The following is a 12617-nucleotide window of genomic DNA, read 5'->3' on the forward strand; positions in this document are numbered from 1 at the left end:
CACAGCTGAACGATCCCCAAGCTTATTTCCCATCCCTGAGTTGTTTGTTCAATAACTTGACCTAGTCAGTGATACATGACCTGTCTCTTATACACATCTAGATGTGTATAAGAGACAGAGTCAGTGATACATGACAGATGCGCACACATAAGTAAGGCAATATGACAGCCTGTCAACCTGCCTCCCAAAAGACAGGCCGGGTGTTAAAGGGGGGGGGGGGGGGGGGGGGGGGGAATAGTATGTATAGTGCAGAGATGTACTGCTGTTGTGCTATGGTGGAATATGACTGAGATGACTCTCCTGCCTCTTGTCCCTCTCCTCACTCCTCTGGCCTGTAGATAATGAGTAGATGAGTGGAGTGAGCGAACTATCCCTCTGGAAGAGGACACGCACACATACACACTGCAATAGTTAGTGCTGTTCAACAAGATCCTTTTACCTTTGTTTTATTGGTGATATATTCCACTTTCAACATACAGAGTGAAATTTAAGTTCACAAGTCCTCATATGAATATTGAACTGTATACATATACATGGTAAATAGGCTATAATAATAACACACTCATGAATTAGCCATGCCTTGGGGTTAAGGAGTTAACACTAATGTAGTTAGTGGTCACAGGTGCTAGAAGGTTAGAGGTCATGCTTCAATGTACACGTCTGTATCGATCGGTTTCAACTAGTTACCACAGCCACAAAGTCTAAATTGGCTATATCGTAAAACTTAATGGGCTTTTTGGTCTTAATTTAAGGTTAGGGTATAAGGTTAGCAGTGTGGTAATGGTTAAGGTTAGGTTTAAAATCAAATTGTAAGGAGATAAATTGTAGAAATGGCCAGGGTTTATGACTTTGTGGCTGTGGTAACTAGTGAAGATAGTGTCTATCAAATTGTTGACAACAGCAAGAGAGCCCAAGAATAAGCACTGTCATGCAATAATGGGTAGCCTATACAAGTCATCATTTCCATTATCCCCATTTTATCATAATCATCGGAGACAATATGAACATTATATGGACTGATGATTTAATTTTACATAATTTCAACAATAATAGGTTACAAAGAGCTTTCACATTGAAACAATAATTACAGATTATGCTTCACAATAAACTACAGTATTTCATGGTATAAAAATAACTTACAAATCTGCAAAAAATATTTACAACAATGTCTACAAAAAATGCCGTATGTTACTTTCTACACAATTAAACTATTTCTTTACGCAGTTGTGTATAACAACCAAACCATAGTTTTAGTAGTACACTTAAAATCCTTTATACATGTTTTTCTTTTCAAGTTTAGCACTTAATATAAAACATTCATTACCTTTTAAAGAACAGAACCATTTTAAATGGTTAACCCACTTTCACTGCAGACTGATGCAGTGGTGAGTTTAAAAATACAGAGGAAAGCGGAAACATTCTCTACTCTACCCAGAAAAAGGATGTAACATCTCTCCTCTGTCCAGGGTCCCTTCTGCTCGTCTCCTCCTTTCAAGACCCACATCCTAAGAACAGGAGTTCTTCCCTTCTGTAGTCCTCTGTCCACAGAAGACTCCTTACAGACTGCAAATAAGGAAAAAGATGTGAGATTGTAAATATGACCTCACCAGTAGTTCAGACTGTAGGGACAATGAAAGGATCAGCTCTTGACATGTAATGCTTACCTTCGCTTCAGCTGCTTCTGTGGTAACGGTCTGAGGAGACATAACAGAGCGTATGTGAAGACATTTACATTTTAGTCATTTAGCAGACGCTCATATCCAGAGCGACTTACAGTAGAGAGTAGAGAACCTACAACGCCGGTTTTGCAAGTGCCATACAGGTGAGGGAGGGAGAGTGTGTCAGATAGTATGAATGTGCCTGATAAAGACAGTCAGACGACGGGGACGGGGGCGGGGGGTTAAACTAGATTATAAAGTCCTTTACATCCATTGTTCGGAAGTCTTTTTTTTCTGTCGCGCCATCATGCAAAGTTAAAATCATCAGTACCTGCCCCCTCTCTCCCTAAAATCGCTGGGACAGGACTGGAGCCGTGCCTCTGTTGCGTGCCATATATCTCCTGATTTATGACCGTTTTGTTATTTTAGGCACATTGTTTCAGTAATCATTTTCAGTCTTTTATGGCAGGTCATAAACCTAACCTTATTTTCCATTACCTTGCCGTGGCTATGGAAGTACGGCGCAGTGAAGGATAGCCCTGCCCTGCACAGTGCTGCAGAGATCTTAATATAATGGATACTATGAGGGTTATTCAAGCTGCTAGCCTGGTCACTCTGAGGGGGCTATAGTGCCTTCAGGTCTTAGCCAAAGCCACTTGACCATGCATTATCATGGTGAACCTTGCCCTTAGTTCTAATGGCAGTGTGCTTATACCTCACCTCATATTCATCTCCAGCTTTAACTGCAGCCAATAGCATTGGAGAAGGCTGGGACAGCATTTATGAGCATAGGACACCTGCCTCTTCACATACACACATCTCACATGGGAAATGGCAGTTTCATAACCACTTCTCTTTTTTTGTGCTTGACATAATTTTGTTCTTGGTGAGTGGTGTGAATGTGAAGAGGCTCAGTGTTTCTTCGCGACCTGGTTTTCTAGAGGGGAAGTCAAGGGTTGGCGCCACCTGGTGGGTAGCAGTAATGTGCAGAGAGATGGCACAGGTCACGGACAGGGGCCCATCTATGGCCACTTAGAGCTTATGGTATTAAGGGACTACATGGCTAAAAGTAGTACGCTCGTTGAACATCTCATTCCAAAATCCTGTGCATTAATATGGAGTTGATCCCCCCCATTGCTGCTATAACAGCCATTTTTCTGGTAAGGCTTTCCACTAGATGATGGAATATTGCTGCAGGGACTTGCTTCCATTCAGCCACACGAGTATTAGTGAGGTCGGGCACTGATGTTGGGCGATTAGGCCTGGCTGGCAGTCGGCGTTCCAATTCATCCCAAATGTGTTCTATGGGGTTGAGGTCAGGGCTCTGGGCAGGCCAGTCAAGTTCTTCCACACCGATTTTGAAAAAAACATTTCTGTATGGACCTCGCTTTGTGCACGGGGGCATTGTCATGCTGAAACCAGTGGAGGCTGCTGAGCACGGCTCATAATAATGACCTGAATGGAGTAAATGGAATGGTATCAAACAAATCAAAGACGTAGTTTCCATGTGGTTGATACCACTCCATTCCAGCCATTATGAGCCACCCTCCCCTCAGCAGCCTCCACGGGCTGAAACAGCAAATGGCCTTCCCCAGATAGTGAAGCGTAGTTCATGACTCCAGAGAATGTGTTTCCACTGCTCCAGAGTCCAATGGCGCCGAGCTTTACACCACTCCAGCTGACGCTTGGCATTGCGCATGGTGATCTTAGGCTTGTGTCCGGCTGCTCGGCCATGGAAACCAATTTCATGATTCTCCCGACGAACAGTTCTTGTGTTGACGTTGCTTCCAGAGGCAGTTTGGAACTCTGTAGTGCGTGTTGCAACTGAGAACAGACGATTTTTACGCGCTATTCGCTTCAGCACTCGCGGTCCCGTTCTGTGAGCTTGTGTCGCCTACCACTTTGCGGCTGAGCCGTTGTTGCTCTTAGATGTTTCCACTTCACAATAACAGCCCTTACAGTTGACCGGAACAGCTCTAGCAGGGGAGAGATTTGACGAACTGACTTGTTGGAAAGTTGGCATCCTATGACGGTGCCCCGTTGAAAGTCACTGAGCTCTTACGTATGGGCCATTCTACTGCCAATGTTTGTCTATGGAGATTGAATGGCTGTGTGCTCGATTTTATACACCTGTCAGCAACGGGTGTGGCTGAAAGATCCAATCCACTCAATTGGAGGGGAGTCCACATGCTTTTGGCCATGTAGTGTACTTTATTTTGGGGGCATCCAGATTTTATTGTGATCACAACTTATTGATCAACGCACGCACGCACACTGACCTGTAGATGTTGGGGTCTAGTAGCATAGCGGTGTCCTGTGGTAGCTGGGATAAGTGAACCACTTTAGTCTTCAGCTGAGAACGCTCCGTCTCGTTCACCCACACATCAGGCAGGCTGCAGGACGACACACAAACACAGAGGGAGAGAGACACAGAACATGTGGTCAGAGCATGGGCTTTGTTAGAACATGTGGTCGGAGAAAAAGAGAGAGAGGGGAGAAGGAGAGAAGGGGTGATAGATGGTAAGCAGGTAAGAGGAGGAGGAGAAAGATGGCGGAGCAGAGGGGAAGGGAGAGTTGGCAAGAGACGATGGGGGGGGGGGGGATCTCCACTAACCGAAGATAATTGTATGGATTTTCTTTCTATAAATAATGTCAAATTAACAGCTGTTCAGAAAGACTTGTGTGAAGGCCAAATTACAGAGGAGGAACTTCTTGATGCAATTAAAGCCTTTAAGTCTGGGAAAACTCCAGGACTGGATGGCATACCAGTGGAGGTATACCAAACCTTTTATGATATACTCAGAGGACCATTATTACATGTTTTAACCACTCCTATATCAATGGTAGATTATCTGACACTCAACAAGAAGATTGGATGTAATTATTACTGAAACAGGATACAAGTGGGAAATATAAAGATCCAGTCCTTTTAAAAAATTGGAGGCCTCTTACATTTCAGTGTTGTGATTAAAAAATTCTAGCAAAATGCATAGCGCATAGAATTTAAAAGCTATTATCGGATATTATTCATCCTAATGAGACAGGGTTTTTACATGGACGATACATTGGAGATAATATAAGACAAGTACTGGAAACATTAGAACACTATGAAACATCAAGTATGACTGGAGTTTATATATTTTCATTTATTTATTTATTTTACCTTTATTTAACCAGGCAGTCCAGTTGAGAAAAAGTTCTCATTTACAACTGTGACCTGGCCAAGATAAAGCAAAGCAGTGTGACACAAACAACACAGAGTTACACATGGGATAAACAAACGTACAGTCAATAACACAATAGAAAAATCTATATACAGTGTGTGCAAATGTAGTAAGATTAGGGAGGTAAGACAATGAATAGGCCATAGTGGAGAAATAATTACAATTTAGCAATTAAACACAGGAGTGATAGATGTGCAGAAGATTAATGTGCAAGTAGAGATACTGGGGTGCAAAGGAGAAAAAATAAATAACAACATGGGGATGAGGTAGTTGGGTGGGCTATTTACAGATGGGCTGTGTACAGGCGCAATGATCGGTAAGCTGCTCTGACAGCTGATGCTTAAAGTTAGTGAGGGATCAAAAATCTGTGATTTTTGCAATTCGTTCCAGTCATTGGCAGCAGAGAACTGGAAGGAAAGGCGGCCAAAGGATGAGTTGGCTTTGGGGACGACCAGTGAAATATACCTGCTGGAGCGCGTGCTACCGGTGGGTGCTCCTGTGGTGACCAGTGAGCTGAGATAAGGCAGGGCTTTACCTAGCGAAGACTTATAGATGACCTGGAACCAGTGGGTTTGGCGACGAATATGAAGCGAGGACCAGCCAGCAGGAGCATACATTTCGCAGTGGTGGGTAGTATATGGGGCTTTGGTGACAAAACGGATGGCACTGTGATAGATTGCATCCAATTTGCTGAGTAGAGTGTTGGAGGCTATTTTGTAAATGACATCGCCGAAGTCAAGTTTCGGTAGGATAGTCAGTTTTACGAGGGTATGTTTGGCAGCATGAGAGAAGGACGCTTTGTTGCGAAATAGGAAGCCGATTCTAGATTACATTTTGGATTGAAGATGCTTAATCTGAGTCTGGATGGAGAGTTTACAGTCTAACCAGACACCTAGGTATTTGTAGTTGACTACATATTCTAAGTCAGAACCGTCCAGAGTAGTGATGCTATACAGGCGGGTGGGTGCGGGCAGCGATCGGTTGAACAGCATGCATTTAGTTTAACTTGCATTTAAGAGCAGTTGGAGGCCACGGAACGAGTGTTTTATGGCATTGAACCTCGTCTGGAGATTTGTTAACACAGTGTCAAAAGGGGGCCAGAATTATACAGAACGGTGTCATCTGCGTAGAGGTGGATCAGGGAATCACCCGCAGCAAGAGCGACATCATTGATGTATACAGAGAAGAGAGACGGCCCGAGAATTGAACCCTGTGGCACCCCCATAGAGACTGCCAGAGGTCCGGACAACAGGCCCGCCGATTTGACAAACTGAACTCTATCTGAGAAGTAGTTCGTGAACCAGGCGAGGCAGTCATTTGAGAAACCAAGGCTGTTGAGTCTGCCGATAAGAATGTGGCGATTGACAGAGTCGAAAGCCTTGGCCAGGTCGCTGAAGACGGCTGCACAGTATTGTCTTTTATTGATGGCGGTTATGATATTGTTTAGTACCTTGAGCGTGGCATGACCACCTCGGAAACCAGATTGCATAGCGGAGAAGGTAGGGTGGGATTCAAAATGGTCGGTGATCTGTTTGTTAACTTGGCTTTCAAAGACTTTAGAAAGGCAGGGCAGGATAGATATAGGTCTGTAACAGTTTGGGTCCAGAGTGTCTCCCCCTTTGAAGAGGGGGATGACCGCGGCAGCTTTCCAATCTTTGGGGATCTCAGACGATACTAAAGAGAGGTTGAACAGGCTAGTAAGAGAGGTTGCAACAATTGCAACGGATAGTTTTAGAAAGAGAGGGTCCAGGTTGTCTAGCCGAGCTGATTTGTAGGGGTCCAGATTTTGCAGCACTTTCAGAATTTCTGAACATCAGCTATCTGGATTTGGGTGAAGGAGAAATGGGGGAGGCTTGGGTAAAAACACGGCAAATGTGTTTTTTTTCTCATTATTTGTAACTTATTTTGTACATGATGTTTCTGCAACCTTATCTTACGGCAAACAAGAGCTTCTGGATATCAGGAAAGCGATCACTCACCTCGGATTAGAATTTTTTTTTTCAACAAGCAGGACGCACAGGACATTCTCCGAACACCCGACAAGGCCAACATCCCAGTTATTTGCAAGAGGAAGAAGCGCAGGTACAGAGGACACAGAGCGGGATGCCTTGTAAGGATCCGCAGAAGGCGAGTGGGAAAGCTGCCATTACCGTCAATATTTCTCGCCAACGTGCAATCATTGGACAATAAATTAGACGAGGTGTGATCACGAATATCCTACCAACGGGACATAAAAAACTGTAATATCTTATGTTTCACGGAATCGTGGCTGAATGATGACATGAATATTCAGCTAGTGGGATATACGCTGCACCGGCAAGATAGAACAGCACACTCCGGTAAGAGTGTGCATATTTGTAAACAACAGCTGGTGCACGAAATCTAAGGAAGTCTCCAGATTTTGCTCGCCTGAAGTAGAGGATCTTGTGATAAATTGCAGACCACACTACTTGCCTAGAGAGTTTTCAGCTATACTTTTTGTGGCTGTTTATTTACCACCACAGACGGATGCTGGCACTAAGACCGCATTTAGTCAGCTGTATAAGGAAATAAGCAAACAGGAAACCACTCACCCAGACGCGGCGCTCCTAGTGGACGGAAATTTTAATGCAGGGAAACTTAAATCAGTTCTACCTAATTTCTATCAACATGTTAACCTCTCTTGGGTATGTGGGACGTTAGCGTCCCACCTCTTCAACAGCCAGTGAAACTGCTGGGCGCCAAATTCAAATACAGAAATACTCATTATAAAAATTCAGAAAACAAAACATATTTTACATAGGTTTAAAGATGAATGTCTTGTGAATCCATCCACGGTGTCAGATTTTAAAAATGCTTTATGGCGAAAGCATACCTTACGATTATTTGAGAACATAGCCCACTAGACAATTCATTACAAACAGTAACCAGCCAAGTAGAACAGTCAGAGTCAGAAATAGAGATAAAATGAATCCCTTACCTTTGATGATCTTCATATGGTTTCACTCAGCAGACATTCATTTACTCAATAAATGTTTCTTTTGTTCGATAATGTCTCTTTATATACAAAAACCTCAGTTTTGTTCGCGTGTTTTCTTCAGTAATCCACAGGCTCAAACGCAGTCAAAACAGAAAAAATCAAAATTGTATCCGTAAAGTTCATAGAAACATGTCAAACGATGTTTATATTCAATCCTCAGGTTGTTTTTAGCCTAAATAATCGATAATATTTAAACCGGACAATAACGTCGTCAATTTAAAAGGTAAACAAGAATTGTTCTCTCTCTGTCGAGCGCATGAAAAAGCTCTGCGACACTTTAGTGTCCAGTCATTCCGGATGCTCTTATTCCCTCATTTTTTAGAATACAAGCCTGAAACTATTTCTAAAGACTGTTGACACCTAGTGGACGGCATAGAAACTGCAGTTTGGGTCCTAAGTCAATGGATACTGTAATGGGATTGAATAGAAAACTACAAAACCAAAATAAAAACTGCTTCCTGAATGGATTTTTCTTAGGTTTTCACCTGCCAAATCAGTTATGTTATACTCACAGACACTATTTTAACAGTTTTGGAAACTTTAGAGTGTTTTCTATCCAAATCTACCAGTTATATGCATATCATATCTTCTGGGCCCGAGAAGACGGCAGTTTAAATTGGGCATGCATTTCATCCAAATTTCCGAATGCTGCCCCCTACCCTAGTGATGTTAAATGTGCAACCAGAGGGAAAAAAATTCTAGATCACCTGTACTCCACACACGGAGATGCGTACAAAGCTCTCCCTCGCCCTCCAGTTGGTAAATCCGACCACAATTCTATCACTCCTAATTCCTGCTTACAAGCAAAAATTAAAGCAGGAAGCACCACTGACTCGGTCTATAAACAAGTGGTCAGATGAAGCAGATTCTAAACTACAGGACTGTTTTGCTATCAAAGACTGGAACATGTTCCGGGATTTTTACGATGGCATTGAGGAGTACAACACATCAGTCACTGGCTTTATCAATAAGTCCATCGAGGACGTCGTCCCCACAGTGACTGTATGTACATACCCCAACCAGAAGCCATGGATTACAGGCAATATTGGCACTGAGCTAAAGGGTAGAGCTACCGCTTTCAAGGCGCAGGACTCTAACCCGGAAGTTTAAAAGAAATCCTGCTATGCCCTCCGACGAACCATGAAACAGGCAAAGCGTCAATACAGGGCTAAGATTGAATCGTGCTCCGACGCTCGTCTTATGTGGCAGGGCTTGCAAACTATTACAGACTACAAAGGGAAGCACAGCCGCGAGCTGCCCACTGACACGAGCCTACCAGACGAGCTAAATCACTTCTATGCTCGCTTCGAGGCAAGCGACACTGAGGCATGCATGAGAGCATCAGCTGTTCCGGATGACTGTGTGATCACGCTCTCCATAGCCGATGTGAGTAAGACCTTTAAACAGGTCAACATTCACAAGGCTGCGGGAACAGACAGATTACCAGGACGTGTGCTGACAAACTGGCAAGTGTCTTCACTGACATTTTCAACATGTCCCTGATTGAGTGTGTAATACCAACATGTTTCAAGCAGACAACTATAGTCCCTGTGCCCATGAACACGAAGGCAACCTGCCTAAATGACTACAGACGTCCGTAGCCATGAAGTGCTTTGAAAGGCTGGTAATGGCTCACACCCAGAAACCCTAGACCCACTCCAATTTGCATACCGCCCAAACAGATCCACAGATGATGCAATCTCAATTGCACTCCACACTGCCCTTTCCCACCTGAACAAAAGGAACACCTATGTGAGAATGCTATTCATTGACTACAGCTCAGCGTTCAACACCATAGTACCCTCAAAGCTCATCACTAAGCTAAGGATCCAGGGACTAAACACCTCCATCTGCAACTGGATCCTGGACTTCCTGACGGGCCGCCCCCAGGTGGTGAGGGTAGGTAGCAACACATATGTTCACCCATGACTACATGGCACGACTCCAACACCATCATTAAGTTTGCAGACGACACAACAGTGGTAGGCCTGATCACCGACAACGACGAGACAGTCTTCATGGAGGAGGTCAGAGACCTGGCCGGGTGGTGCCAGAACAACAAACTATCCCTCAACGTAACCAAGACTAAGGAGATGATTGTGGACTACAGGCAAAGGAGGACCGAGCACGCCCCCATTCTCATCGACGGGGCTGTAGTGGAGCAGGTTGAGAGCCTCAAGTTCCTTTGTGTCCACATCACCAACAAACTAACATGGTCCAAACACACCAAGACAGTCGTGAAGAGGGCACTACAAAACCTAGAGGAGACTGAAAAGATTTGTCATGGGTCCTTGGATCCTCAAAAGGTTCTACAGCTGCACCATCGAGAGCATCCTGAATGGTTGCATCACTGCCTGGTATGGCAACTGCTCGGCCTTCGACCGCAAGTCACTACAGAGGGTAGTGCGAACGGCCCAGTACATCACTGGGGCCAAGCTTCCTGCCATCCAGGACCTCTATACCATGCGGTGTCAGAGGAAGGCCCTAAAAATTGTCAAAGACTCGAGCCACCCTAGTCTCTGTTCTCTCTGCTGTTCTGTTCTCTCCGGTACCGGAGCACCAAGTCTAGGTTCAAGAGACTTCTAAATAGCTTCTATCCCCAAGCCATAAGACTCCTGATCAAATGGCTACCCAGACTCACTCCATTTCTCTTTCAGTGGAGAGACCAAGACAGGACTCAAAACTGTGACCAAAACACTCACATTTGAGACCCTTTGACTTGGGTCTCAAATTGGTCGCTAAAGTGCCAGTGATTTTTTTTTAGCTGGTTACATTTAGTTTTTTGGTTCACAATTAGCTTTTTAAAAGTATTATTATCAAGATGTATTCAAACAGCGACCAGGTAGCACATTCAAAAAGTTTGGTCGAAGTCTTGGTTGAATCTTTGTGATGTGCAATTCAGTAATCATGCACTGTTTGAATGAACATACCCAATTTCGTGGTATCCAATTGGTAGTAGTTACAGTCTTATCTCATCGCTGCAACTCCCGCACGGACTCGGGAGAGGCGAAGGTCGAGAGCCATGCGTCCTCCGAAACACAACCCAACCAAGCCGCACTGCTTCTTGACACAATGCACATCCAACCCGGAAGCCAGCCGCACCAATGTGTCGGAGGAAACACCGTACACCTGGTCAGCGTGCACTGCGCCCGGCACAGGAGTCGCTAGTGCGTGATGAGACAAGGATATCCCTGCCGGCCAAACACACCCTAACCCGGACAACGCTGGGCCAATTGTGCGCCGCCCCATGGGCCTCCCGGTCGCTGCCGGCTGCGACAGAGCCTGGGCTTGAACCCAGAATCTCCCAGTGAGGAGTTGCCAACTTGTTGTAGTATGGAGGAGGATGAAAAAGACATGCATAAAAACATCAGCAACACACACAAACACCATCGCCTGCCCATCAACCAATTTCTTATGTTGCTTTATTGTGAATTTTTCTGATTTATTCAATGTGATGTTTTTATGGATCCCTCAAACAGCCAGGGCTGTTGCTAAGTGAACTCTCCTGGTTACACAAAGACAAATTGAATAGACCATAATAGTCCCTTCAGAGTCAATTAGGGTGTCCAAGATAGTCCATACTACTTACATGTCCTCTGGAGTCCAGTGGAGCAGCACCTTTACCTTCCCAGAGCCCTCTTTCCTCCTGGCTATCACCTGATGAATGGAGAAGATGAGTCAGGGATGCTGTAATATTCATTAGATGATTAAAGTAATACCAAAACACAACACTGGCGGAGCAAAATGTTGACTGAGATAAATGACATTCAGCAGAGCTGGGGCACAGTGGAGAAGATGAGCAAAGAGAGACGGAAGTCGAATAGGGATGAATGAGTGAAGTGAAGACATAACAGTTCTATTTTTGAATGGAATCTCTTCTACATTCCCCTTTCTGTGATGTACAGTAAGAAGCACATGGCATTCCACAATCCAGACAGACAGAAGCCAGAGATCTTGGAATATCTCAGGTATGCATTCCAGGGCTGATGCTAAAAGATTTCTTATCACATAGCTCCCATACCACGGTGCTAGAAACAGACGCAGGAATCTAGAGAGACAGTGAGCAGTTAGGCTCATAAAAAACTCTGAGGTTTGTGGAGAATCTCAGTCCTGTAGAGTAGATACTTCAAATGGGTTTGTGGGTTCAAATCCCACAGGGATCGCACACACATACTGTCCTGGGGTTAGGGACATTTGAATTTGGAAAATATAAATTGACTAATTCATCGTGTTTCAGCCTACTGAAGCCAGACATCTATAGCTAGGAACGAGGTCTCTTTGAATTGTCTTGCCATCTCTGTTTGGTTTGGCATGACAATGACCAAAAAAAGTTGGCAAGACGCCACAAACAGATCTAAGACCAGGCTAAGAAATCCATCGTCCCCCAAAAAATACAGTCAATCATACGATTTGTTTGAACATTTGGCACATTTTTCTTTGTAAAAACACTAGATCAAAAGGACTCAAGTTTCCAGTAACAGTTCTGAAATCTGGAATTCACTCACCCAAACATTGTCAGTGGGGAGTAGGCTGGAGAGGGAGAGTAGAAGAACAACTAGAATTCTCAAAAATAGTTGCAGATATAAACTCTTGCGTCAAAGTGTTTTTTATTTTATTCGGTTAAGTCTTTTTATAGTGTTGCTCATGTGAAGAACTTGTCCTAATCACGAGAATATTTGAAATGATTCTCCCCACTCCAGGGAATGGCTGAGGCAT

The 12617-nt window shown here is 44.2% G+C and overlaps 1 protein-coding gene across 4 annotated transcripts in view; it reads right to left on the reverse strand.

The window, feature by feature from the left end:
- Positions 1-411: 411 nt before the first annotated feature.
- The window catches only part of LOC112068458 (zinc finger protein aebp2), a 47652-nt gene continuing 35446 nt past the window's right edge, over positions 412-12617 (reverse strand). For all 4 annotated transcript variants that reach the window (XM_024135620.2, XM_024135618.2, XM_024135619.2 and 1 more), the window contains exons 6-9: positions 11491-11558; positions 3938-4051; positions 1665-1694; positions 412-1563 (exon numbers count right to left, since the gene is read on the reverse strand). In XM_024135620.2, coding sequence (XP_023991388.1) covers positions 1557-1563; positions 1665-1694; positions 3938-4051; positions 11491-11558 — 219 coding nt within the window. In that variant the 3' untranslated portion in view covers positions 412-1556. The remainder of the gene's footprint in view (positions 1564-1664; positions 1695-3937; positions 4052-11490; positions 11559-12617) is intronic.

This window comes from Salvelinus sp. IW2-2015, unplaced genomic scaffold, assembly GCF_002910315.2.
Source record: "Salvelinus sp. IW2-2015 unplaced genomic scaffold, ASM291031v2 Un_scaffold534, whole genome shotgun sequence".
NCBI lineage: Eukaryota > Metazoa > Chordata > Actinopteri > Salmoniformes > Salmonidae > Salvelinus > Salvelinus sp. IW2-2015.